This window comes from Onychomys torridus, chromosome 12, assembly GCF_903995425.1.
Source record: "Onychomys torridus chromosome 12, mOncTor1.1, whole genome shotgun sequence".
Lineage (NCBI taxonomy): Eukaryota > Metazoa > Chordata > Mammalia > Rodentia > Cricetidae > Onychomys > Onychomys torridus.
The window spans coordinates 1,442,468-1,469,854 of NC_050454.1; the positions used below are offsets into that span (position 1 = coordinate 1,442,468).

At 45.3% G+C, this 27,387-nt stretch overlaps 1 protein-coding gene and 1 pseudogene across 1 annotated transcript; one reads left to right on the forward strand and one right to left on the reverse strand.

Moving 5' to 3' along the window:
- Positions 1 to 7,971: 7,971 nt before the first annotated feature.
- On the reverse strand, positions 7,972 to 8,562 carry LOC118593673 (annotated as a pseudogene).
- An 8,822-nt stretch (positions 8,563 to 17,384) lies between these two features.
- Eif2b5 (eukaryotic translation initiation factor 2B subunit epsilon) lies at positions 17,385 to 26,955 on the forward strand. Its single transcript, XM_036203988.1, has 16 exons — positions 17,385 to 17,649; positions 18,574 to 18,698; positions 19,541 to 19,726; positions 19,806 to 19,983; positions 20,073 to 20,153; positions 20,426 to 20,503; positions 20,740 to 21,052; positions 22,575 to 22,720; positions 22,929 to 23,070; positions 23,190 to 23,291; positions 23,630 to 23,737; positions 23,883 to 23,973; positions 24,449 to 24,572; positions 25,449 to 25,574; positions 26,331 to 26,441; positions 26,569 to 26,955. Exons 1-16 carry the CDS (start codon positions 17,470 to 17,472, stop codon positions 26,626 to 26,628), a joined length of 2,151 nt encoding a protein of 716 aa, XP_036059881.1. The 5' UTR covers positions 17,385 to 17,469; the 3' UTR covers positions 26,629 to 26,955.
- Positions 26,956 to 27,387: the final 432 nt, after the last annotated feature.

Sequence of the window (27,387 nt, forward strand, 5' to 3'; positions counted from 1 at the left end):
CCTGTTCAGATTCTGCCACTCCAGCTATATGACCGCACATACACAGTTCAGTAGCTAAGCGAGGGGTCTTTTGTCTTACTTCATCAGTGCACTGCGTGATTGTGCAAATGCGTACAGTGCAGTCAGGCAATCAGTGCATTTGTGGTGTAGCTCCATAAGCCCACCTGCGCATGTGCAGGGGACTCCTTGAAAAGCTGGACACAGTCAAGCCGGTGGTGGTGGCGGTGCACACCTGTAATCCCAGCACTCGGGAGGCAGAGCCAGGTGGATCTCTGTGAGTTCGAGGCCAGCCTGGTCTACAGAGCGAGTTCTAGGACAGTCAAAAATACACAGAGAAACCCTGTCTCTCAAAAAAAAAAAAAAAAAAAAAGCGCTGGACACAGACTCTTCCCTCCTCTTCTGCTCTCTCCTCCCCCACCCTCTCCTCCACTTGTGTCTCTGCCCCTGGCCTGGCCACGCTCTCTTCTATCCCCCCTACCCCTTCCTCCTAATAAAGCTCTGATACTGGGTTTTGTCGTGCCTCTGACCTTTCTCTCATGGTAACCAGCACCACATGTATTTTTAAAACCAACAACCACCAAACACGAAGTCCCTCCCTACTACTTACTGTGCACTTCTCTACCCATTTTCTGGACTCCCTCTAACTCTCTATAGCTACTTCCTGTCAACTAGTTTCTGGCTCCACCTTCTGACCCAAGGTTTTATTTAATTAATGCAAACTCATGTGATCAAATAAATATCCTGCAACAGCTTCTGGCCTCCACCAGCTAGCCAGATCTCTGCCCTTTTGTTGGAGTCCACAGTGACTCCAGCTCGTGGCTTGATTCCATCTTGACTCAAGTTCAGAGAGTTCAAGCTTGTCTTTGCTCCTTAAGGCTGGATAACAAGATATTTGGCCCAAGGGGTGGTTACCAGATGTCTTGAGAATTAAGGAGGTGTTTACACTTGTTTGTTCTTTGAACCATAGTGTCCTTTAAGAGGGGGAGGTATTTTTTATCCTTGCTTCTGTATAAAAAGGCGATGAGAAATAAGCTTGGGGCTGCTGCAATATTGACTAAGAGCCCTCCCGAACCTATCCTGTGTCTCTGTCTTTTCTTTATGTCTCTGTTTTTCCTATCCGTTTTTCCCAATCCTCACTCCCCTATTCAGGACTGTTCAACAGGTCAGGTGGGACCCCATACCCTTTCTGGAGCATTAATTGTCACATCCTCAAATATTATGAAATGACTGTGGCATTCCCATATCCTAACCCAGCCCAGTTGCTCAGTCTCATTCCATCTCAGACCCTTCTTCCTTGTTCCTACATTATGAAGTTTTCCTCAGTCCTGCCGTGTGGTTCTAGGTCCTGTTAAGTCTTCAGTATAACAGGTTCTGCCTCCTTACTGCTAACTTGCTATAATAAATCACTTTGCAGCCATCCCTGACTTTGTCATGTAGGGCAGACACTTCACGCAGAACTAGTAGTCTCGGAGTAACACTGCATTCTTCTTCCTGTCTTAAAGCTTTGATGTCTTTAAGGAATGACCTCATCATTTTTAGTTCAATGTTGCAACTGTTGTCCCAGGAACAAATTCTGTTGCTACAAACACAGTCCTCCAATGAGGTAACAATTTCACAAAGTTTTGATAGTAACAGAAGGAAGAAAGACATAAATCAAAAATACTTCTCAAATACGTTGGTGTTTACTTTGTGTAGGAGGGTTATAGCAAAGTGAGAAAATGACCACAAAGCCCACCCCAACAGTGACGCACTTTCTCCACAAGGCCACACCTCCTAATAGTGCCACTCCCTTTGGGGGCCATTTTATTTCAAAATACCATAGGGGGTGATAGCATCTTTAGGGGACCCTGAGAAAATTGAGAAAATCGTCAACCCCCAGAAGATCTAGCTGTTGTCCAGTCTCAATGTGATGAGAAAGTGCATGGCTTATCTGAAGTCTGGCTGGAGTAGCTATGAGGCTACAGCATCTTAACTAACTGCTTTGAAATTGTTCTGAGCAGTTTGGAGTCCAAATCTGATCTTTGGGTGGTGTTTGTCAGCTCAGTGGCATTACCACAATCCAAGTAGATTCATTATTGCTGGGCCCCATCATCTTGGAGATCTCAAAGGTCACTGCCAAGAATGGTCATGGTTCACTATAGAAAACTTAAACATTTTAAATGTCATATGCAGCAGATCTCTGAGAGGTTAAAGGACCACAATCTGTTAAATACATCTTGGGCACATAAACTTAGTTCCTAGTTACCTGCTTCAGACTTAAGCCTGAAATCATGTACAGGAAGCTAGATGAAGCTTACTTCTAGACTTAGTACTCTATATGATTAGTAATATAACAACAGAAATATATATATGTGTATTTATATGTAGATAGATATATATAGAGAGAATAATCTTACAAGTTTTGAGAATATTTATACTTTAAGAAAAGTTTTATAGAATCAAAATAAAACCAGAGGATTATGAGATTAGTGGCAATAGAATAGTCCTTTAATTTTGGTTTTCATCTGTCCCATACAAGGTGGCTCTTCTGACATGAGACAGAGATTTTGGATTATCCTTTAATAAGCATGCTTGGGTTTAGAGAAGAAGAGAGCCACACTCCAACTCCAAAGCCAGCTTAAATTTTTAAGTGAATTGGAGCTACAAAAAGACCATTTGCGTTATATGTCTGTAGAGGACAGCAGAAACAACATTTGGGAAGATTTATGAAATTCTATCCTGTTGGAATTGTGGTATACCATTAGGCCAATTTACTCTTTTTCTTGGGTCATTTTCTTTTGATGATTCATCCTTCTTCTTCCAATGTCTCATTTGTCCAGTGGTCTTTAGATACCTTAATTGGATGCTCTTATTCTCCTGGAAAGACAAAAACAAAATCCTGCCCCAACCCTAACTTTGGGGAGTTCCTTTTTTTTATTGGCAAATTATATCTGATCAAATGAAAGGCATTTGCTAGTCTTATAAGTTAGTTTAGATTGAATGGCCACAATACTTTTCTAATCAAGAGGTTTCTCCTGTTAGAATGTAATCTGTATCAATCTTGATGGTATCCATAGCTGTTCTTCTCCTATAGAAACAAAAGCAGAACCTCTTCCCCAACATAACACATATCCTGGATTCCATTTTGAGGTAGGCACATCTTTAAAGTATATAGGCTGATTTAACTCAGCAGTTTTTTTCTACTGTCCAATGTCTCTCTGTGGCTGTTGTTCCTTTCTCATTAGCACTTTAAAAATTAAAAATTAATAAAGCATTGTGCAGTCTATCTCTGTGGGTCTTTATTAAGACTTTCTGTTTATTAAGTATATCTTTTAGAGTTTGATTATATCTTTCTATAACTGCCTGTCCCATAGAATTGTGTGGTATACCTGTAATATACTTTATGTTGTAATATACCAAAAAAACCCTGTTTCATTTTATTAGAGACATATACTGAAACATTGCCAGTCTTATTTTTTTTACAGGGATCCCCAAATAGCCATAAATTCTAATAAGTCTATAATTATAGAATCAGTCTTTTCAGAACTTAAAGCAGTTGCCCATTGAAATCTTGAACATGTATCTGTGGTATGGTGCATGTACATTAATTTTCCAAACTCCACAAAATGAAGCATATCCATCTGCCAGATTTCATTCCTTGCAGTACCTTTGGGTTATGTCCTGCAGGTAGTGGGTTTGGTTTGATTATACAGAGAACAAGTAGGACAATTCCTTATAATATCCTTGGCTTGTTCCCAAGTGAAATAGAAATCTTTCTTCAAAGCTTTGCTATTAACATGGTGTTTCTTATGAAATTCTGAGGCTTCTAATACATTTCCTACCAATAGGAAGTTTATCATTACCTTATACTAGAGGGCCTGGTAAACCCATATGGGATCTGGTGTGTGTTGTATACAAGGGATGATTTCTATTTCTGATTACTTGTTGTAGTTGAAAACAACAACAAAATTAATTCTGAATCATCTGGAAGAAGTGCAGCAGTTTCAATATGTAAAACAACTTTTTCTGCATATTGAGAGTCAGCAACAATATTAAAAGGTTCTGGAAAATCTAACAGTATATATGAGAATAGCATATAATTTTGACTTTTTAACAGAATCATAAGGGCTTTGAGCCACTTTACTTGTTTTTCCTGACTTATAACCTGCCTTTCCTGATTTATTTGCATCAGTATAGAATGTAGGGGCTCCAGAAATTGATGTTCCTCATACCACGGGAGGAAGGATCCAATTAGTTCCTTTTATAAACTGAAGTCTTGGGCTGGAGAAATGGCTCAGAGGTTAAGAGCACTGACTGCTCTTCCAGAGGTCCTGAGTTCAAGTCCCAGCAACCACATGGTGACTCACAACCATCTGTAATGAGATCTCGTGCCCTCTTGCAGCCTGAAGGCAGAACACTGCATACATAATAAATATATAAATTTTAAAAAATAAAATATAAACTGAAGTCTCTTGCTTTGGGGTATTTTTTGCTCCTCTCTCCCTAAAAGTTACTGCAAACTCCTTGCCAGTGCTCATTTTTCTGTCCATAATGAGGAACTGCAGCATTAGTAAACGGTCCCACAATTTCTGCTGCATCTGTTCCTGTTAATTGAGGAATTCTCAATTTTACTTTCAGAATCAGTTCAGAAACTTGTCTACATAGGTCTTTACATTTCTAGTCTGTTTGTGTGGTAAAAAATATCCATTGTAAAATAGTATTTTCTCTGTTCTTAAGAATTCCTGTGGCTGGGCGGTGGTGGCACACACCTTTAATTCCAGCACTCAGTGAATTCAAGGCCAGCCTGGGCTACAGAGTGAGTTCCAGGACAGGCTCCAAAGCTACACAGAGAAACCCTGTCTCAGAAAAAAAAAAAAAAAAAAAAGAATTCCTGTGGGGCAATGCATGGAAGGTAAAATAACCAGAATGCAGTCAAGTCCTGGATCCAAGTGATCCATGTTTGTATCCTATAATTTCTTTTCTACCAAAGACAATTCTGTCTCAGCCTCCGCTAATAATTTTATTGGACTATTTAAGTTCCTATCACCTTGTAAGGTTTGAAATAAATTACCTAGTTCTTGAATTATTAATCCAATTGTGGGTCATAGTCAGTTAATATCTCCCAGCAATTTTTGAAAGTAATTGAAAGTTCATAATTGATCTCTCCTGGTTTGTACTTTCTGTGGTTGAATTTTATGTAAACATATCTTGTATCCTAGATAATTAATAGAATCTCCTATTTGTATTTTTTTCAGGAGCAATTTGTAATCCACAACAAGGAAGAATTTTCTTTACTTCGTCAAACATTTTTTTCTAAGGTATCTGCATCTGAATCAGCTAGTAAGATATCATCCATATAATGGTAAATTATAAATTGAGGAAAGTGATTATGAATTATTTCCAATGGCTGTTGTACAAAATATTGATGCAAGGTGGGGATGTTTACATTCCTTGTGGAAGAATTTTCCCCTAATACCTTTTAACAGGCTGGAAATTATTGTAAGTAGGCACTGTCAAGGTAAATTTTTCTCTATCCTGTTCTTGTAAATGTATAGTTTTTAAAAAAAACAGTCTTTTAAATCAATCACTATAAGAGACCATTCTTTAGGTAATAGAGAAGGCAAGGGAATTCCAGTAAAGAGCCCATTGGCTGGATTGCCTTATTTACAGCTCTCAGATCTGTTACCATTCTCCAGTTTCCAGATTTCTTTTTAATGACAAATACAGGAGAATTCCAAGGACTGGTCGATTGTGCAATATGTTGAGCATTTACCTGCTTCTGTGACAGCTGTTCCATTGCCTGTAATTTCTCTGATGTCAAAGGCCATGTTCCACCCACACAGGTTTGTCAATTAACCATTTTAAAGGTAGAGCTGTTGGTGCCTTTGAAAGACCAGCAGCTGTTGTGCCCTGCTTATGTCAAACCTGGATGGTCTGTGACTGTTTTTGATAATACTTTTAATACTTCTCTCAGAAGCATTCTTTATTTTATGGTTTGTTTCTGAGATTGGAGGAATGTTAGTCTGGGTTTTCCATTGCTGTAACAAATCACATTCCCATAAATTCATTACTATGTTAGCCACATGTGGCTTTAATTTCCCTCTCTGTCCTTCTGGCTCTGTATACTTGACCCACCTTATACTTTTTTTAACCTGAGATAAAGTTCCAATCCCTAGAAGCTGAATATTTACCTCCTGAAGAGGACAATCTATATGCCAAAATTTTGGTGAAATTATTACTATGTCTACCAAACTGTCAATTACAATGCCATTTATTTGTATCTTTAGCTTTGATCTTTGATCATTTATAGAAGTTTGCCAAAATACTTGTTTTATGGCCTCTCCTAAATTATATCTGCTGAAGTTATTTGGTCCTTGGTCATATCCAGAGCGGCATGGTTTATAACAACAAGCATTAAGTATTTTATTGCTCTTGAATGAGTTTCTCCTATGCTGACAGGGAATGACTGAACCAAATTTGATATTGGGTTCTGTGAGATGCCAATGACAAAGGGTTACCTCACCTGTCCCTTGTTGATCTGCATTCATTAGTCCAATGCCGGCCTTTGCCACACCTTCTGCATATTTGAGAAGGCTGGGGCCTTCTATTTGTATTATCTCTAGAAAAAAAATATTGTTTCTAGGAATGCCTTGCCTACAATCCCTTTTTAGATGACCTTGCTTACCACAATTAAAACATCTGACATTTTTATTTTTCTTAAAATTTTTAGAAATTCCTTGTATCGAAGCAGCATCATAAGTGTGAGATCCAATATCAGCCATATTTCTAATCCATTCATCTATTGGTATTGGTCTTTCCTTTAAAGGCCTAATTACCCTTTTGTATTCTGAATTAGCATTTTCAAAAGCCAAAGATTCAATTAATATTGAATTTGTCTAACTTTTGGATCTGATATTATTCTATTTATAGCTGAATCTTTGCAAAATATTAGTGAAGGCTTCTTTTGGGTCTTGTTTAGTTTTAGTAAATGACCCAGTCCTCTTTTCTTATTCTTCAACCTTGCCCCAAGCATCCAAAGCTGCTAAATGACATGGGGCCAACATGCAATCATCAAATGCAAACTGTCTTTGCAAATCAGCACAATGGCCTTCATTGACAAACTGGTCTTGGGGAATATCAATAAATGTAGCCCTGTTTTATTGTTCTATGGCCCTAGCTTCCTCTTTCTACCATTTCTCCATTGTAACTGAGGCCCAGCTTCCAATATTGCTGGACCTAAATCTTTCCAGTCTTGGGGGATGATTCTGTCCTGAGTTGCCCATGAATTTATGTGGGAGCCCACAGAAGTTTCCTAGCAAGATCTGAGCCTGCTTTACCAGCAAAGGCTCCATAAGAGGATGATTGGACCACAGGCCTGGGTACCAGGTGTTTGGAAGAGCCTACACTTGGCTGTATCTAGCAAGGAGGAGGTCTTTTGCATCATCACTCCATGGCATTGTTATAAAAAGCCCTTTTGAATAAAGTTCTGGGCCACTGGGTGTTGACTCCTGCCCTCCCGTTTCCTGTGTTTCTGTCTTTCCTCTCATCAGCTAGGTCTCTGTTTCTAGGAACCCTGTAAAAGGTGGGAGCAGGATTCCCACAAATTTAACATCTGCTTCACATAGAGTGGCTGCATACCATATGAAACAACTGCTTCCTTAAATCTCCTCAAACCTAATATTTCTACAGGATCCCAGTTAACCTCTGTGTAGCCTTGGAGGTGCCTATCATGGGTGGTCATTTTTGTATGGTAACTGGATAAACTAAAAAAAATTTTTAAAGATTTATTTATTTATTATGTATACAGAAGAGGGTGTCAGATCTCATTACTGGTGGTTGTGAGCCACCATGTGGGTGCTGGGAATTGAACTCAGGACCTCTGGAAGAGCAGTCGGTGCTCTAAAATTTTTTTTAAGGCTTGTTTTATTTTAATGATTGATCCATCCACCTGAGGCCACAGGCAGCCCACTATGTACAGACATGAGGGAAGCTTTATTTCTTGGTCTCTTCCTCCTTGGACAGTCTTGATGATCTCCTCCTTCTTGGCCTGGAGACGCTCCTCCAGGCGCTTTCAGACTTCCTTGGTCTTAGACCTGCGAGCCTCAGTCTGGTCAGCCAGGAGCTTCTTGCCGGCCTTGTCTGCCTTCAACTTGTGGATGTGTTCCATGAGAATCTGCTTGTTTTTGAAGACATTCCCATTGACCTTCAGATACAAGCTGTGATACATATGGCGGTCAATCTTCTTGGATTCATGGTATCTCCTGAGAAATCAGCGCAGGATCCGCATCCTTCTCATCCAGGTCACCTTCTCAGGCATTCAAGCTTTTTGGCAGTACCCTTCCGCTTCCCTATGCCCATGTGCCTGCCCTTCCGTGAAGCCAAAGTGCTTTCCTGGCATCTAGCCCGGGAATGGACAGTCACAGGCTTCCGGATGATCAGCCCATCCTTGATCAGCTTCCTGATCTGCTGACGGGAGTTGGCATTGGCGATTTCATCGGTCTCATTGGGGTCCAGCCAGACCTTCTCCTTACTACAGCAGAGGACGCTGGAGGCAAGCCTCCTCTGTAGCCTGAGCATACTCATGGCTGCGGACCCAGCAGCGAAAGATTGTTTTTCTAATAACTTTGAGCCGCTCTTCTTCCGTTTCATAATGCAGTGGTGTGGTAGGTTCTGCTCTAAACGCCTCTGTCTGTGTGAATGTTTTTATTAGTTTCATTAATAGGTCTTTCTACAGATTGTATCTTACCAGTCAATTTTTCATATTTGGCACAATTATCAAGCCACTTTTTTAAAGATAAAATATGAATTACCGAACTAATAATAATTACAATTGACATTATGCCAATCCCAGCTAAGTCAGTTTTCCCGTCATTTATTTTTCCATTTTCCAGCCGTCTATTGTAGAATTATGCATGGTCCCAACTCTCTGCAGTGTAATAATAGTCTCCATGGTTTGTTTGTTTTGTTTTGACTTGTTTTGTTTTGGTTTCTCTGTGTAGCCCTGGCTGTCCTGGAACTCGCTGGGTAGACCAGGCTTGCCTCCAACTCACAGAGATTTACCTACCATTATTCTATCAGGATTTTGACTGTTCAATAGTGTTTTGTTTTGTTTTGTTTTTTATAAAATTGGAAGCCCCAATATGTAGTGCCAAAATATTTACAACTGTTACATCTTTCTGATGCACTGTTCTCTTTATTACTATGTAGCAGGTTTTCTTTATCTCTAATTTTGGTTTGAAAACTACTTTATCAGATATATATAGGAAGAGCTACACCATCTTATTTTCAGTTTCTGCTCACTTAATAGATTGTTTTCCATCTTTTGACACTCTGTCTCTTTGCCGATAAAGCATCTTGGTGATTGCAGAAAGTTGTGTATAATTTTTTAATCCAGTTAGCTAGTCTATGTCTCTTTATTGGTGAATTGAGGACATTTTCATTTAAGGTTATTATTGAGATATGTTTACTATTTTTCTCAGTGACAGAACACCATGACCAAGGAAACTTATAGAAGAAAGAGTTTATTGGGACTTAACAGTTTCAGAGGGAGAGTCCATGACCAATACCATGGTGGGTGGCAGGCAGGTGGGTGCTGGAGCCGTCACTCAGAGCTGACATCTTAATCCACTGGCACAAGGCAGAGAAAGCTAATGGAAACAGCACAACTTGAAACTTCAAAGCCTGCCCCCAGCGACACACCTCCTCCAACAAACCCACACCTCCTAATCCTTCCCAAACAGTTCTCCCAACTGGGAACCAAGATTCAAACGTATAAGCCTGGGCTGGAGTGATGGCTCAGAGGTTAAGAGCACTGACTGCTCTTCCAGAGGTCCTGAGTTCAATTCCCAGCAACCACATGGTGGCTCACAACCATCTGTAATGAGACCTGGTGCCCTCTTCTGTATACTAAATTTTTTTTTCTTTTGGTTTTTTGAGACAGGGTTTCTCCTTTGGAGCCTGTCCTGGACTTGCTCTATAGACCAGGCTGGCCTCGAACTCACAGAGATCCTCCTGCCTCTGCCTCCCAAGTGCTGGGATTACAGGCATGTGTCACCACTGCCCGGCTATAAATAAATCTTTAAAAACAAAACAAAACAGGGCAGGAGAGATGGCTCAGAGGTTAAGAGCACTGACTGCTCTTCCAGGGGTCCTGAGTTCAATTCCCAGCAACCACATGGTGGCTCACAACCATCTGTAATGAGATCTGGCACCCTCTTCTGTGTACATAATAAATAAATCTTTAAAAAATTAAAAATTAAAAATTAAAAAAAAAACAAAAACAAAAACAAAACAGGGGTTGGGGATTTAGCTCAGTGGTAGAGCGTTTGCCTAGCAAGCGCAAGCCCTGGGTTCTGTCCTCAGCTCTTAAAAAAAAAAACAAAAAAACAAACAAACAAACAAACAAAAACATATGAGCCCATGGGGGCCATTCTCATTTATACCCCCACAGCTAATTCCTATCATTTTATTGGTTTTCTGGTTTCATTTGATTATTGTTTGTTCTTTGCTTTCTCTTCAGTATAAGGAATTTGATGATTCACTGTGGTAGAAACAATGGATTGCTCTGTAGTTCTTTCTTCATCCATTCCTCTGATAAAATCTGGTCTTTCCTGTGCTCTAATCATTCAGACTGTCTTTCTTAGTCCTATGAATATAGTACTGCTTAAAAAAATCTTCTCTGGGTGGTGGTGGTGCACGCCTGTAATCCCAGCACTTGGGAGGCAGAGGCAGACGGATCTCTGTGAGTTTGAGGCCAGCCTGGGCTACCAAGTGAGTTCTAGGAAAGGCGCAAAGCTACACAGAGAAACCCTGTCTCAAAAAAACAAAAAACAACAACAACAAAAATCTTCTACAAAGCCGGCTTGATGGGCATGAACCACCTTAGTCTGTACTTGTCTTGAAATGTCCTTATTTCTCTGTAAAAATAGAAAGATAGCTTTGCTGGATATACCACTCTTGGTTGGCAGTTAGCTGCTTTGGGGGCTGGAAATATTGCATTCTGTGCTTTCCTGGCTTTGAGGGTTTCATACAAGCAATTCTGTTACTCTGATGTCTCTGCTCTTCTGAGTTGGCATTTTTCCCTTACAGCTTTGAGTATTGTTTCTTAGCTTTCTGTTCTTGACATCTTGAGTATAGTGTGTTGTGTTCTCTGGTCTCATCTGATTGGGGTTCTAATGTCTCTTGTATTTGAATGTCTATTTCTCTACACTTGAGAACTTTTCTGCTATGGTTTCATGGAATAGGTTTTCTACACAACGGTGTTTATCACAGCTCCTACCTCCAGCTTGTGAAACTCCATCTGGCCTGGAACTCATTATGCAGGCCAGGCTGGCCTTAAACATACACACATCTGCCTGCCTCTGCCTCTCAAATGCTATATACTCTTACTCCTGGCTCCATTGTTGTGTGGCAGCAGCATCAACAAAACTGACAATAACTGGAAGCCTGGAGCTCAAGGAATGACTTTCAGGGAACTCAACAGATTGGAGAATGCCTCTTCCAGGCAGCTCAGCTTACCTGAGTCTTATAGGCAGCTTGATTTGTCTGAGAGTGTTTCTCAGCTGTCCTCACTGCTTATCAAAATTTAGGGAGAAAAAGACCGAGAGAATTTGGTAAGCTTTAGGAACTTCCTGAAGCTATTGAGTTGTTTATGTCCTGAATTCATTATTCTTTTTAATCGTGTGTGTGTGTGTGTGTGTGTGTGTGTGTGTGTGTGTGTGTGTGTGTGCATGTGAGTTTAAGTACCCACAGAGGCTAGAGAAGGAGTCAGAACTCCTCCATCTGGAATCACAGAAAATTGTGAGCCAGTTCCTAAGTTTTAATATGGTTCCCTCCAATTGGAAGGTTTTTGTTTGTTTGTTTGTTTTTGTTTGAGCTGAGGATCGAACCAATTGGAAGGTTTTTATCTTGGAATAAACTGCTACATAACGTCATTTATTTATCCACTTATTCATCTATTGAATGTATGTGTGCACACAGGAAGGTCAGAGGACAAGTTCTCTCCTTCCACCACGTCAGTCCAGGGATTAATCTCAGGGCATCAGGCAGGGGATAAAGCACATTTATCCAACAAGTCCCAATATCTCAGTTTTAATAATCTGTCTCTAAAGATGGCTTCTGTAGATTTCCATGTGGATAAGTGGCATTCCTCTTCAACAATGACCTATCTACCCGATGACTAGCTGTGCCATCGAAACCTACAGCTTAATATGAGGTTCCTGGGGACAGTGGGCTTGTCCTGCGCACAGGACTTCTGGGTGGGGCTTCTGCTTGAGTTAAGCTCTGGAAGTGGCTTCTGAGTCTGTCCATGTCATGTCAGGCTTGCTTCTCTGCGTTGTACATCCTTGCTTCTGCCTTTTTTGTTTTTGTTTTTGTTTTTCAAGACGGGGTTTCTCTGTGTAGCTTTGCGCCTTTTCCTGGAACTCGCTCTGTAGACCAGACTGGCCTCGAACTCACAGAGATCCGCCTTCCTCTGCCTCCCGAGTGCTGGGATTAAAGGCGTGCACCACCACTGCCTGCCTAAAGTTTTCTTTTTCTTTCTTTCTTTCTTTTTTTTTTTTTTTTAAGACTTATTTATTTATCATGTATACTATGTTCTGCCGCATGTGTGCCTGCAGGCCAGAAGAGGGCGCCAGATCTCATTATAGGTGGTTGTGAGCCTCCATGTGGTTGCTGGGAATTGAACTTAGAATCTTTGGAAGAGCAGCCTGTGCTCTTAACTTCTGAGCCATCTCTCCAGCCCCCCCCTTTTTTTTTAAACCTCTTTTCATTTCCTTCATGGATTTTGGATTTTAGAAGCTTTTCCTCTATATTTCTCTATAGTCCTGGCTGTCCTGGAACTCACTTTGTAGACCAGGCTGGCCTTGAACTCAGAGATCCACCTGCCTCTGCCTCCGGAGTACTGGGATTAAAGGTGTGTGCCACCACCACCCAGGGAAAGCCTATTTCTTTATTCTGACTCTTCCTTCCCCAGCTCTCACAGAGACAGCCTCTAGCCTACCATCTTACTGAGGCAGAATAGAAGACACAGAAAATTGTGGAGCCATGAGAAGGGAAAGGAGCCCCTCACTCTGGAGTCTGGTTCAAGCCATTCACCATCTGAGGAAAAAAGAATTCTATCACAATTAACATTTGCTAGTAAGAGGTAATATTCTTTCATGTACAGATATTTTATGTTAAATTAGGAACGACCCACACAGAAGGCTTGTACATATATGACACATATGATGTTGATAGGGCCTCATTCCTTTCCCCACACATTTTTGGGAATCTCAAACAAAACTTAACTTTGAAGCTGGGCATGAAGGCACACGCCTTTAACCCCAGAACTCGGGAGGCAGAGGCTGGCAGATCTCTGAATTCTAAGCGAACCTGGTCTACAGAGAGAGTTCCAGGACAGCCAGGGCTACACAGAAATCCTGTCTCAAAAAAAAAAAAAAGAAAAGAAAAGAAAAGAAATGTATCAGGTCTTTCTTTGGACCACCAGCTCCAGAATAATGGCACGGAAACATTTTATTGATTATGAAAGCTTAACCTTAACTTAGGCTTGCTCCCGACTAGCTCTTAAAACTTAAATTAGCTGGGCGGTGGTGGCGCACACCTTTAATTCCAGCACTTGGGAGGCAGAGCCAGGCGGATCTCTGTGAGTTCGAGGCCAGCCTGGTCTACAGAGTAAGATCCAGGAATGGCACAAAGCTACACAGAGAAACCCTGTCTCGAAACACCAAAAAAAAAAAAAAAAAAAAAAAGGATGTTCTCGGGGTTGGGGATTTAGCTCAGTGGTAGAGTGCTTGCCTAGCAAGCACAAGGCCCTGGGTTCAGTCCTCAGCTCTGGAAAAAAGAAAAGCAGAAAAACAAAGACAAAAACAAAAGAATGGACTCAAAGCCAGGGAGTAGTGCACATTTTTAATCCCAACATTTGGGAGGCAGAGACAAGCACATCTCTGAGTTCGAGGCCATCTTGGTCTAGAGAGTGAGTTCTAGGGCAGTCGAGGACACACAGAGAAGCCCTGTCTAGAAAAAACAAAACAACAACAAAAATAATAATGGACTCAAACAGAAGCTCAGGGACAATTTATTAGAGTTTAAAATTAAAACCCTGGGGAAGGCAAACTGTAAACCTCAGCAGCTGCCTCCAGGAGGAGAATGAAGGTGAGGAATAAGGCCACATGGAAAGTTAGAGCCATGGTGGACAAGCAGCCGTGGGTATGAGAGGAGGCTTCAGAAGGGGGAGGGGGAGGGGCAGGGGAAGGGAGGAGGAGGGGAGAGGAGGAGGAGCAGGAGGAGGAGGAGCAGGAGGAGGAGGAGGAGGAGGGGAAAGGAGGAGGAGCAGGAGGAGGGGCAGGAGGAGGGGGAGGAGGAGGGGGAGGAGGAGGGGGAGGAGGAGGGGGAGGAGGAGGGGGAGATTTGGCCAGTATCTGAAAGAGACAGAAAAAAAAATGTACCTTTCTGAGCCCTAACTCAGACCCAACAAATTATGATGACTGTTTGGACTGAGTCGGAACCAAAGATCGGGGCAGGAAAAAGTATCTTATTAAGGGGAAAATTATTTTACCTATCTCTTTAGCATGGCTTAAGGGGAGCCCAAATTTCCTTGGGGTGGTCCTTTGGCCAGGTTATTGAACTGGCCCGAAAGGAATGATAGAGATTCTGTCCCCCTGCCCTAAGGAGCTTTTCCTCATTCGGTAACCTAGTCACCTCCTGGCTCCTGCCTTTGCTGTCCTGTGGACATCTAAGTTTTGTTCCCTTTGGTAACATACTTTCTCTCTGGCCACCTTAATACCTTTTCTTCTGTCACTGACATTTCCCAGTAAGCATCACAGTGTTGCTTTCCTGTGACCCACATCTTGTGTAGGCATTGGGAAGTGCCGGCCATTTCTGCTAATTACATCTGTAGGAGGGAGTTCCCATAACACATTACTGACGCCTAGTGGCCACCTGAGTGGTGACCAAACACTCCAGTGTACCAGGAACTTGGGATTTCCTCACTTCAGGACGCAGGAAGTTCAAAGATAAAGTCGGGACAGTACTGAACAAGCGAGGGCAGTTTCCTTCCTTCCTTCCTTCGCCGTAACCACCTTCCTCCCCTCCTGGAGCACACAAGGAACTAGCAAGCTAGGCACAACTTCTCACCATACCTGTAATGCCTGTCCCCTCAGACTAGCTTACTGGGCCATCAATTCTTTCCCTGGGTAACGCTGTCTCTGGAACCTTGTCTCTATGCACACTAGTCTCTCCAAGAAGCTCAACTTCTCTTTGAGTCATCATCCCAGAATAGGAAAAAAAACAAAAACAAAAAACCAACTCTACCATAGGACCTCTGGCCTCCATATAGATCATGAATGTGACATGAATTCCTACTCCATAGTCCTGGAATCTCCACATTAAGAAAAAATTACTTCAGCGGGCGGTGGTGGCGCACGCCTGTAATCCCAGCACTCGGGAGGCAGAGGCAGGCGGATCTCTGTGAGTTCGAGGCCAGCCTGGGCTACAGAGATAGTCCAGGACTGGCTCCAAAGCTACAGAGAAACCCTGTCTCGAAAAACAAAAACAAAAAACAAAAAAAAAAAAAAAGGGAAAAAGAAAAAATGACTTCATAGACCAGACATGGTTGTGCACGTCTTTAATCCCAGAACTCTGGAGGCAGTCAGGTGGGTCTCTGTGAGTTCGAGGCCAGCCTGGTCTGTATAGTGAGTACCAGAGCAGCCAGGGCTATGTAGAAAAACCCTGTCTCAAAAAGAAAAAAAGAAAGAAAGAAGGAAAAAAGGAAAAAGGAAAAAAAAGAAGAAAAAGAAGACTGTCATAGACGCTACCGGAATTGGTGAAGAAGGCGCATTGCATCACACTGACCTCTAGAGGGCAATGTTACCCGACTTCACAAGCCACTTTCTAGCTAGCATTTCTCGAAGCTGCGTGTGGGCGACCGTGTGTGTGCATAAGAAGAGGGATTCCCACAGGCGCACATTTTTCTTTCTCTTCTGCATGTAGATCTGTAGCGCAACCAAACAGTCCTCCAGAACGAACATTTATATGTTATCTTATTTTGGTCGTGTTTGCCAACTTGTTTGTTAGGTTGTTGTGAAGCTTCCTCCAGAGCCCATGCGGGCTTCCCACTTGGGATCCTCCCGTCTCAGTCGGTGTTAGGAGAATATGCCCTTATGCGCCCTGTAATACATTGATTTAATTGAAATTTCTTTTTCTGAGCTGCCCCGCTTTTCCCTCTCTATGCTAACTAACATTTTCAAAAGCAAATGCGTTCGCATAGGACCTGGGCGAATAAAGAAATGACAGACTTCTGGGCTCCACCAAGATTCTAAGTGTAGCGACACAGTGACCATGGAAACTGTGGGATTAGCAGGGGTTCCCGTGCTCAATGGGCGCAGTTACTGTAAATCTTGGCTTGACAGAATTACACCCAGGCTGCGAGCCATTGCTTCCTCCGCCTTGACCTTGATTTACAAACCGCGGCCACAGCTTCTTTCCCCCAAAACCTGCAGCTCCGCTTAAGCGTCCAGCCTGGCAAGCTTGCTACTACGCTCCAGTCCTACTCAGCTTACTGGCGTTCTTGGATCCAGCTGGGTCCAGTCTCATCTACGATAGGCTGGACTGGACCTCGTGAAGCATTCGTTGTTATCCCCATGAAAACGGCAGAATGCTTGTGACACTGTGGAGTCCGATGAGCTCCAGCGCCTGTTTTCCACTCACTAGCTGGGTGTGCTTCTTTAGTCTGACTGAAGAGTTTAAGAAATGCCTGTTGCTCTTTGCTCTAGGTTGTATTTCCAGCCCTTGGGATGGGGGAGCGACTTAGCTGTAAGCATGCTGGATAAAAATTTACCGCTTGCCGCCACGTTCAGTATTTGTGCAGATCGTGGATTCCCACCCAAAGGCGCCGGGTCCCCTTAGATTACTAGAATGCAAACGGAGAGCTACACTTTATTTTTAGGTTTATGTGTATGAGTGTTTTGTCGGTTTGTATGTATACCACATGCCTTCAGCTCCCTCGGAGGTCGGAGGAGTGTCAGATAACCTGGAGCGGCAGTTGTGGGTGGATGCTAGGTTCCTCCGTAACAGCAACAAGTGCTCAAAACCCATGAGCGATCTCTCCAGCCCGCACCCGCACCCCCGAGGACTACAGTTTTAATATGCTCTGGACAGGGAAGCTGCAGGCTCCTTCCCGGCCTCCACAGTGCCCTCAGCATGAACCCACCTTAGCTTGTCCACCCCGACAGAAGCAAGGGGACCGAGACTGACGTCCACGGAATCCCACCCCAACGCTGCGCACGCACCACCCAGTGCGCACGGACCGAGTACAGCTAGCCACGCCCCGGCTCAGGCCCTGCGCGGGGGCGTGGAGGCCTCCAGGGTAGACGCATGCGCACTCCTCCCTCTCGCTTCAGTCGCACCTTCGCGTTTCGACTACGAGTTCTTTTTGTCCCCTACTGCGTGCGGTGTCAGCTTCCCCCGCGGAAGTCCCGGCTGCGAGGGAAGAAGATGGCAACCACTTCGGCGCTCCCTGGGGCTGCGGCCGGCCGAGCGAACAAACGTGGCGGCGGCTCGGGCGGCGGGGGAGCCCAAGGTGCGGAGGAGGAGCCGCCGCCGCCCCTGCAGGCCGTTCTAGTGGCGGATAGCTTCAACCGCCGCTTCTTCCCCATCTCCAAGGACCAGCCCCGGGTGAGCGCCCGGCACGAGAGCAGCCCGCGCGCCTGGAGGGTGGCGGGGCCGCAGGAGGTTGCCACTGTGGCTAGCTAGTGGAGCGTGCTCTGGAAGTTACCCTAAAGTCGGATTTATCTGGTTGGAGGGAGGTGGAGGGATGGACTGTCCAAACAGGCGAGTGGCCTGCAAACATGCATTCTCGCAGGGCTGCATGTTGGAGCAGTGCTTGACAGACGCCTTCCCCAAGGGGATTTGGTAGCGCCAGAGGGCCCTCCGCTGCTTTTAGCCTTGCAAGAGAGACATGGGTAGTTAAAGAAATAGCTTCGGGAAAGGCGATGGTAATACACCTGAAAGAGAAAAGACTGGATCTCGGGTTGGTGCGGGCTTTTTTCCCTCCCATCTGCTGAAAGGAGGACCGGATGGGTTACCGTCACCCTCAGAATTACCCAGACAGAGGAAATTGGTCTTGGAGTTACAGACTGCTGGGTCACTCAGCAACCCATAGTTCACTCAAACACAGATTTGCCCAAGAAAAATTTCTGAAGCTTAATGGCTGTTCATTTTTGACAAGTGTTTGAGTGGTTGCCCATGACTCCTAGTGGAAATAGAGGGAAATTTTATAGGAAGAAGGACTTTGTGATTAGAGCTCTGGAGCTATGATTTAGGGCCAGAATTTATCCTTTGCCAGCTCTGGTCTACTATAACACGTCTGTGTCTGATCGCCATGCCTACTAAGCCCAAATCGCAGAACCTTAGACTGAACCTTAGAGCAGTCCATGAATAGCACAAGCTGGCAAGCTGGCACCTGTTTACTTTAGAATTAAGAGATAAAGCAAACTGTAGTGTCTAGAAACGCTGATAGAAGGAGCATCATTGCAGTGGGGTACCCAAAGTATACTCATGGATTGAAGACCTCAGACTTTTTCATATCCTGTCCCATAGGCTCTCTTGCCCCTGGCCAATGTGGCGCTAATTGACTACACTCTGGAATTCCTGACTGCCACGGGTGTGCAGGAAACATTTGTCTTTTGCTGCTGGAAGGCTGCTCAGATCAAAGAACACTTGCTGTAAGACTCCACATCTTCTCCTTTCCATGTTTCACCATCTTTTCCCAGTTTATTTTCAGGATGGTTATGACAAAGTTAAGACGTGAGGAGGAAAAGAATTGCATCTGTTCAGATCTCATGGAAGGTTTAGTGTTTGCTTTGCTTTTCGTGCGGCAGGCAGCGGAGCACCCTTTGCCTGGAGGCTCCAGTGACAGAAAGCAAAGGCTGATGTGGCTTTCTGAGTCTTACGTAGTTTGCTGAGTCTTACGTAGTTTGCTCCTGTGAGTTTTGCTTTGTAGTTGATGGCTTCATTGTTACTAGAAGAGCATCTTTATCTTTCCACTGAGTTTCCAAATATTGACTGTTCTGACCCCAAGGACAAGAACAAGCTCTTAACCCTTCTTTCCCCACTCCCCACCTTCATTTCAAGCCCACAGGAAGTTCTTTTTAAACTTACAATCTTGGGAGGGTGAGTCCAGAATTTATGAGTTTGAGAAATAAAGACTAATATATATTAGCAGGTTTTCTATGATATAGTGTTTAAATTTGATATGGATTTCAGAACAAGAAAGATGACAGGAGAATGCTTTCACACCCTAGATTTCAGCAGATTTTAAATTCAAACTCACATTTGAAGACAGGAGTTGAGGAACAGACAGGGAATAGCCTAATTTCTCTAACATATAAAGCTAATGACGCTGGGTGCTGAGACCGCTCATTATAGTTTATGAGTCTCTTTGAAGCCAAGGACGCTGGCAGGAACCCAGAGAAGCCATAGAGAAGTGTGGGTGCTGAAGGCAGGTTGACACTCAGGTCTGTGATCAGTTGCTTAATTTACCATTCCTCTCACTACCTTCCTGTAGGAAATCCAAATGGTGCCATCCTACATCCCTCAATGTTGTTCGAATAATTACATCAGACCTATACCGATCACTAGGAGATGTCCTCCGTGACGTGGATGCCAAGGCCCTGGTGCGCTCTGACTTTCTTCTGATATATGGAGATGTCGTCTCAAATATCAATATTACCAGAGCCCTAGAGGAGCACAGGTCAGGGTGGGGAAGTGGCAGGGTAAGACTTAGGGGCCAGCAGAGGAGCCTACGACCACCTGCCTCATGTTCTTTATAGGTTAAGACGGAAGCTAGAAAAAAATGTGTCTGTGATGACAATGATCTTCAAAGAGTCATCCCCCAGCCACCCTACACGTTGCCACGAGGACAACGTGGTGGTAGCTGTGGATAGTGCCACGAACCGGATTCTGCATTTCCAGAAGACCCAAGGCCTCCGGCGATTTTCATTTCCCTTGGTAAGTGGGTATCTGGGGAATTCCAGGTGGGAGGGGAGGAGCTGAGCTTCTAGAAGGGTAAGTTAAAGCCTCTGTGACCTCTCCCACAGAACCTGTTCCAGAGCAGCAGAGATGGAGTGGAGATTCGGTATGACTTACTGGACTGTCACATCAGCATCTGCTCTCCTCAGGTGAACTCTCCAGAACAGGGCCGCAAACCCAAAGAGTAGAGCCCTGGGGAGGGGGGGGGTGTTGTCTTCCAGGGGTCATGTCTTCTCCCTCTTTCTCTCACATGTTGTATATGGTACAGTAAAGAGCTACTATTACCTCATCCTGATGTATCGGAGACCAAGTCTAGGTTTTGTTCCATAGTCAGTCATTGCGAGGTTGAAGGCTCTCTGGGACTTAATCTTTATTTCCTGAGGAAGTACTTAACTTTAGCACATGCTATTTCCCCCCACAGGTAGCTCAACTCTTCACAGACAATTTTGACTACCAAACTCGAGATGATTTTGTGCGAGGCCTATTAGTGAATGAGGAGGTGAGAAATAGCTTCCAAAACCTCTAGAAGAAAGGATTATCTCACTCTGGTAACCTTTGGTTCCCTTTTATGTTTCATTAAGCCTTCAGAGGGAGGAAGTTACTCGAAAGCTGGGGCAAACAGTACACAAAGAAAACATGGGCCATTGTTGACTGGCAGTGAGGTTTAGAAAGGGTTCTGCTTTGGGACTGTCTTCCTGTCTTCTAGACTGGGTGATCTCCCTTTCCTTCCTTTAGATCCTAGGAAACCAGATCCACTTGCATGTGACAACTAGGGAATACGGTGCCCGGGTCTCCAACCTACACATGTACTCAGCCATCTGTGCTGACGTCATCCGCCGATGGGTCTACCCTCTCACTCCAGAAGTAAACTTCACTGACAGCACCACACAGAGCTGCACTCATTCCCGGCACAACATCTACCGAGGGCCTCAAGTCAGCCTGGGCCACGGCAGCGTTCTGGAGGAAAATGTGCTTCTGGGAGCTGGCACTGTCATTGGCAGCAATTGCTCCATCACCAACAGTGTCATTGGCCCTGACTGCCACATTGGTGAGCACAGGTGGGGAACCCAGCAGCAGTCCCACAGATATGGGCCTGGAGTATGTCTCCAGAAGCTAGGGAGGGTACGAAGGGTTAGCCCTTACCAATAAGGAGCTAGAGTGGCTGTCTTAAGACAGGCGGAGAGAGAGGGGAGATGGCCTCATGGTTAAGAGCGCTTATTGCTCTTGCAGAGGACTCGGGTTTGGTTCCCAGTACTCATGGTAGTTCACAGCTATCCTTAACCTCAGTTCAGGGGAATCCAATGAACTCTCTGACCTCCTCAGGCACCAAACATACATGTGGTACACATACATACATGCACAGGAAATATTAAAAATTCAGTTAATCTTGAGAGTGGGAGGAGAAAGGAAGAACGGGAGTCCTTGTGCTTGTTGGCACACTTGTGTTTTTTGAGAGATCTGGCCTTGAACTCACAGAGACCCACCCGCCTCCACCTCCCAAGTGCTGGGATTAAAGGCATGAGCCTCCACAGTGTTGGGCCCACATGTGCAATCCCAGCACCTGGGAGATGGGGACAGGATTACGTGTGAGGCCAGCCTGGAACTGCATATTGAAACCTCTACTGAACAACCCAGGCAGGAGGGCAGGAAGAAGGAAGTTAGCTGGCCACAGTTGTGTATAATCCCGTCTGAGTCAGGGCTTTGAGGCCAGCTTGGGCAACAACATAGTGAGACCCATCTCGAAAACAATTAACAACAACCAAAAAAACAAACAAACAAACAGAAAAGGGCACACAGGAGAGAATAAGAATTTGACAGCTGATACGTGCCTGTGACTTTTTGTGGTGGTGGTCATTATCAAGACAGGGTTTCTCTGTGCAGCCCTGGCTGTCCTGGAACTCTGTAAACCAGGCCTGCCTCTGCCTCCCGAGTGCTGGGATTAAAGGCGTGCCCCACTACGCCCAGCCTAGTGTGACTCTTAAGATGACTGTTCATATTCTGTGATGTCCTCTCCTGTGTTCATATTTGGATCCAAGTGGAGAGTGAGCATGTACCTGTGCTTACCCATTCCAGTTTACAAAGGGCATGTGTGTTCTTTAACCCTCCAAAAGATGGTCTTGCCTGGTAACAGCTAATGTGAGGCAGTGCTGGGTGTTCTGGGTGTGGACTTGAGGTGGTTTTTTTGCTCTCCTATAATGGTGGTTCTCCTCTTGACAGCTCACTTTGGTTGAAGAATATAAGACTACTAGTTAGCTCTTTGAATACAATAGTAGGATTCAAATTGTGTAATACACACATGACTGTAATAAGGTTTATTTATAGTTCATTCTGAGAAATCCTGAAGGTTCTCAGGGAAGCATATGTAGAGTGTAAAATTATTGTAAGCTTAGTAAAGGATGGGCAGTCTGCTCTTGGGGCTGACCTGGGAAGGGTCTGGATGTTTCTAATGTCGGCAGGTGAATGTAAGCGTTAGGTGGGAGCTGGGGCTGTGTCAGTCAGCCTTGTCCTCCGGGATGGGCTGTTTCAGAGGTGGACCCTGAGTGACAGAAGTCCTCCTCATCCTGAGCCAGGTGATAATGTGGTCCTGGACCAGGCCTACCTGTGGCAGGGAGTCCGCGTGGCTGCTGGATCACAGATACACCAGTCTCTGCTCTGTGACAGAGCTGAGGTCAAGGAGCGGGTCACACTGAAGTCACGCTGTGTCCTCACTTCCCAGGTAAGGCCCGTTCCAGGCTGAGCACAGTCCTGAATTGAGTAGCAATTGTGCCAAGTCGAGGAACCAGATTCCCTGTAAACATTTCTCCAACCTTCTGCTTAGCTTAGTATAAAACCAGAACGAAACAGGAAGCATTATTCTGATGGTCAAAATATAGTTCTCCTCATTGCAGTAAGTCTATGCCACTCCATCCTTTTTTCTCTCTCAGGTGGTTGTGGGCCCAGATATCACATTGCCTGAGGGCTCTGTGATCTCTCTGCACCCTCCAGATGCAGAGGAAGATGAAGATGATGGCCAGTTCAGTGATGATTCTGGGGCTGACCAAGAAAAGGAGAAAGTGAGGCTGAAAGGTGTGAGGCTCAACAGGTGTGGGGCATCTGTGCATCTCTCTGCCCCCTAGAAGAGCCTGTCTTTCCAGAGAAGTCGATGCTGCTGCTGGGCCTTCTCAAAATATCAACGCCTTTTCCAGGTTACAATCCAGCAGAAGTAGGCTTTGAAGGGCAGGGACACCTCTGGAGAGCTGCAGATGTGAACGTGGAGGAAGAGGAGGGACTGCGGCAGAGTCTGTGGGGTAAGCTAGCCCTTAGACCTGCCTGCCTGCTGCTTCATCTGAGTCGTTTTGAGAACTTTGACTACCTCAGAATCTAATTATTATTGCATCCTCACTTCATACTGACAGGACACATATTTTGACGTCTCTCATTGTTTAGGTCTGGTCGTTTTTTAAACTTAGTGATGTGTGTGTGTGAGGACCGTGCTTGCTGTGTAGCTGAGGGTGGCCTTGAGCCTCCTGCCCTCCGTCGTCTCAGTGCTGACGTCACAGGCGTGCACAGCGCACCTGGTTTGTGTGGTGCCAGGCTTCTTACGGGGAGCCAAGCACTGCACCACCTGAGCGGTTCCTGTTCTTAGGACTCACGATCAGGATGGAGGAGGAAAGTGAAACTGAAAGTGAGCGAAGTGTGGCCTCTGAGGAGCTGGACAGCCGAGCGGGGTCCCCTCCATTGGATGACATCAAAGGTGTGAACAAAGTGGGAAAGTTTACTCTTTGCTTGACCCAGCTAGCCAAAGGCTCAAGTTTCTCCCATCGAGGCTTTGCTGTGAAAGTCTGAACTAGATGACTTAAAGCAGAGCATTCTGGAAAGGTGAATTTCTTTCCTTTCAGTATTCCAGAATGAGGTCCTGGGAACACTGCAGCGAGGCAAAGAGGAGACTATTTCTTGTGACAATCTAGTCCTGGAGATCAACTCTCTCAAGTAAGAGCAACCCCTTCCTGTTTCTTCTCTGTGCTGCCCCAAGAACAAAGATGTTCTCTCCAAGTGTTTCTTCCCAGAGTAGGAGACTGGATAGGAGAAGGCCAGGAGTGTTTGGAGCAAAACATTAGCATCTAGCCTGAGAGTAGATTTCCTCTCCAGTATGCTGTCAGAACCCTCCTGCTCTTAGAGCTGAAAGACAGCGAACCCTGGAGCCTTGCTCTAGTAGTTACTTCTGCTGCAGCAAAAGGCCTGGAGAGAGCAACTTGGGGAAAGAGGGCTTTGTTTTGGCTCACGGTTTGAGGATAGAGTTTGTGGTGGCGGGAGCTGGGAGCGGCTGCAGAAGTGAATGCTGGTGCTCAGCCCAGAGACTAGGTCTTCCCACATGTCCAGAGATCTGTCTACTAGAAGGATTGATTCCAGGTCCTGTCAAGTGGACCATCACTATTAACCATAACACGTGTGACTCTCCCCACAGGTATGCCTACAACATTAGCCTAAAGGAGGTGATGCAGGTCCTCAGTCACGTGGTCATGGAGTTCCCTCTGCAACAAGTAGATTCCCTGCTTGACCCAAACCGCTACTGTGCCATGCTGCTTCCTGTAAGCAAAGACTGAGGCCAAGTGCAAGGGAGTGAGTGGAGGCAGCTAAATGTCTTTGCAGTGCTTGTCTTAAAGGAAGTTGGGAGTCAGTGGGCTCCCTGTGGGGCATATGTTGCTTCTGGGTCCATTCTCCTGGCTTTTGGAAGGTGGTTGGTTTCTGGAGTTGCAGTAGCAGTTCCAGATCTGGTAATATTTAATACTGAATGGTCTTTGGGACCCCAGGATTGAGAGCATTCCAGGCCCCCAAAAGGACATTCAGAAATAGTACTGGAAATCAGCTATTATGGAACATATCTATAGTTTAACTCTTCCAGGAAGTTAAGGCAAAAGGATCACTGGAGCCTAGCTAGGATAACACAGCAAAATTCCATCTCAAGACCAAAGTCTAAAACAACATGAAGTAGAACTGCTGTTACAGAGCCCATGATTTGACCCAGAACAAGATTAACCCCTGGCTGGGAATAGGTTTTTTTGTTTGTTTGTTTTGTTTTTTTGGTTTTTCGAGACAGGGTTTCTCTCTAGCTTTGGAGCCTGTCCTGGACTAGCTCTGTAGACCAGGCTGGCCTCGAACTCACAGAGATCCACCTGTCTCTGTCTTCTGAGTGCTGGGATTACAGGCATGTGCCACCACCGCCCGGCTGGGATAGGTATTGAGACAGCATCTATCTGACCCACTTTTCCCTTCCCTGAGAAAGGTAATTCTTTCCAGCCTCTCATTGGAGCAGTTCCCAGGTGCCTCTTACATGATTCTGTACTGCCTACCTCATCTCCTCGTGTCCTCCTGTGTCGTCGGTATTGATCCTCTTTGCCGTTCAGCTTCGGGAGCATGCTAAGGAATATCTCACAGTTCACTCCCCTTCCCCTCCTTTCCCCTAGCTGCTCAAAGCCTGGAGCCCTGTTTTTAAGAACTACATAAAGCGAGCTGCTGACCATTTGGAAGCCCTGGCGGCCATTGAGGACTTCTTCTTGGAACATGAAGCTCTTGTTCCTTCCATGGCCAAGGTGAGCACTGTCTCACACTTTGTGCCCTCCGTGTGCTTTGGAGCAGGCCTTCATGACCCTGCAGAAACACAGAACTGAGGTTTGCTTTTGTCTGTCCTAAGTTTGTTCACCCCACCATCTCTCCCTGTGGTCTAGAGCCAGACTGGTGCTGCTGAGGCAGCCTTGGGGCTGGCCTAAGGGGGCCCTAGCCAACCTCTCATCAGGAGGTCCACGGGCCATGTCTGTCTCAGTACAGTTCACTCTTGTCTTTTTCTTTTTTCCCCCGAGACAGGGTTTCTCTGTGTAGCTTTGCGCCTTTCCTGGAACTCACTCTGTAGACCAGGCTGGCCTTGAATTCACAGAGATCAGCCTGGCTCTGCCTCCTGAGTGCTGGGATTAAAGGTGTGCACCACCACCACCACCACCACCACCACCACCACCACCACCACCACCCCGGCTCACTCTTGTCTTTCTTTTGGGTGATGGTGATGATGATTTGCTTGGTGTCTATTTGTTTTCCTCAAACTGGCCTTAAACTTGTGATGCAGTTGACTTTGGATTCCTGATCCTCCTGCCTCTACCCCAACCCCCAAATGTTGGCATTACAAGCACATACCACTCTGCCCGCTCTCTTGTCTATTTTGAAGGGGCTACTTGGTGTGGGGAGGATGCTGAGAGCCTGGGGGTGCTGAGATCTCCTCTCCGATGTTAGCCACTGTTATTATATCCTTGCTGGATCCGAAGGACCCTGAGCTCCCCTTTGCTGACTTCCTGTAGGTTCTGATGGCTTTTTACCAGCTGGAGATCTTGGCCGAGGAAACAATCTTGAGCTGGTTCAGTCAAAGAGACATAACTGACAGAGGCCAGCAGTTGCGCAAGAATGGACAGGTAGGTCAGGCTGCCGCCCCCCTCGCCGGTGTCCTGGCCCTCCCTCCACTCTAGGGACTTTGTGGTCAGAGCTGTTCATCAGCAGCAAGAACAGGGGAATACGTGTTTCCCCTCCGCTTCCTTACAGCTGCAGAGGTTCATCCAGTGGCTACAAGAGGCAGAAGAGGAGTCATCTGAGGACGACTGATGCTGGCTGCCGTCCCCGGGGCGTGTCACTGGCTGCCCTCCTAACAAGAGGAGAACAAGAAAGCTAGCTGCAGAAGCATGAGTGGCCACTGCAGACTGAGACGTAACAGAAGTTGCAACCACAGTATTCTTCTACTGCCAGCAACTGTGTGCTGCTCATCCTGCTGACGTTGGGATGCGGGAGGTTAGGAAGGTTTAGACAGTCCCTGCAGTTGGAGGTAGGCTAGAGGAAGCCCTTTGTCCTCCAGCTTCCCTCGGGGACAGTAAAGAGCAGCTGGCCCTCTCTCTTGTTTGTATTTGTTAATATTAAAAAGAGGGGTGTGTTGGGCTTCTTGCCAACTCTGTCCGATCAGCCAGGAGAGAGTTAGGTGATCTGACTTAGCTGCTTTTCACCGACACCTGGAGGGAAGGCTTGTGGTGGCCACAAGGTGGTGCTGTGCTACCTGATTGATTCCGTTCCCCTGGCACATGGGAAGTGAATGGCTGAACTGCCTTCCCAAGCTCCAGAGACCAGTCTGTGGTCGTGGAGTGGTGCGCCAGAGCCTGTTTCCAAAGCCTTTCCTGTTCTAAACACCCTCTACCCCAGCATGATGGTGCCAAGCATACATGAAGCCATCTGCCACTCTAGCCTTTTCCAGTTGATCCAGTACTGGTTCTGTCAGAGATACTGGGCCACATTCATCTTAACAGATAAGGAAATCAATCCCCTGGATGTGAGCACACGCCTTTAATCCTAGCACCCTGGAGGCAGAGGCAGGTG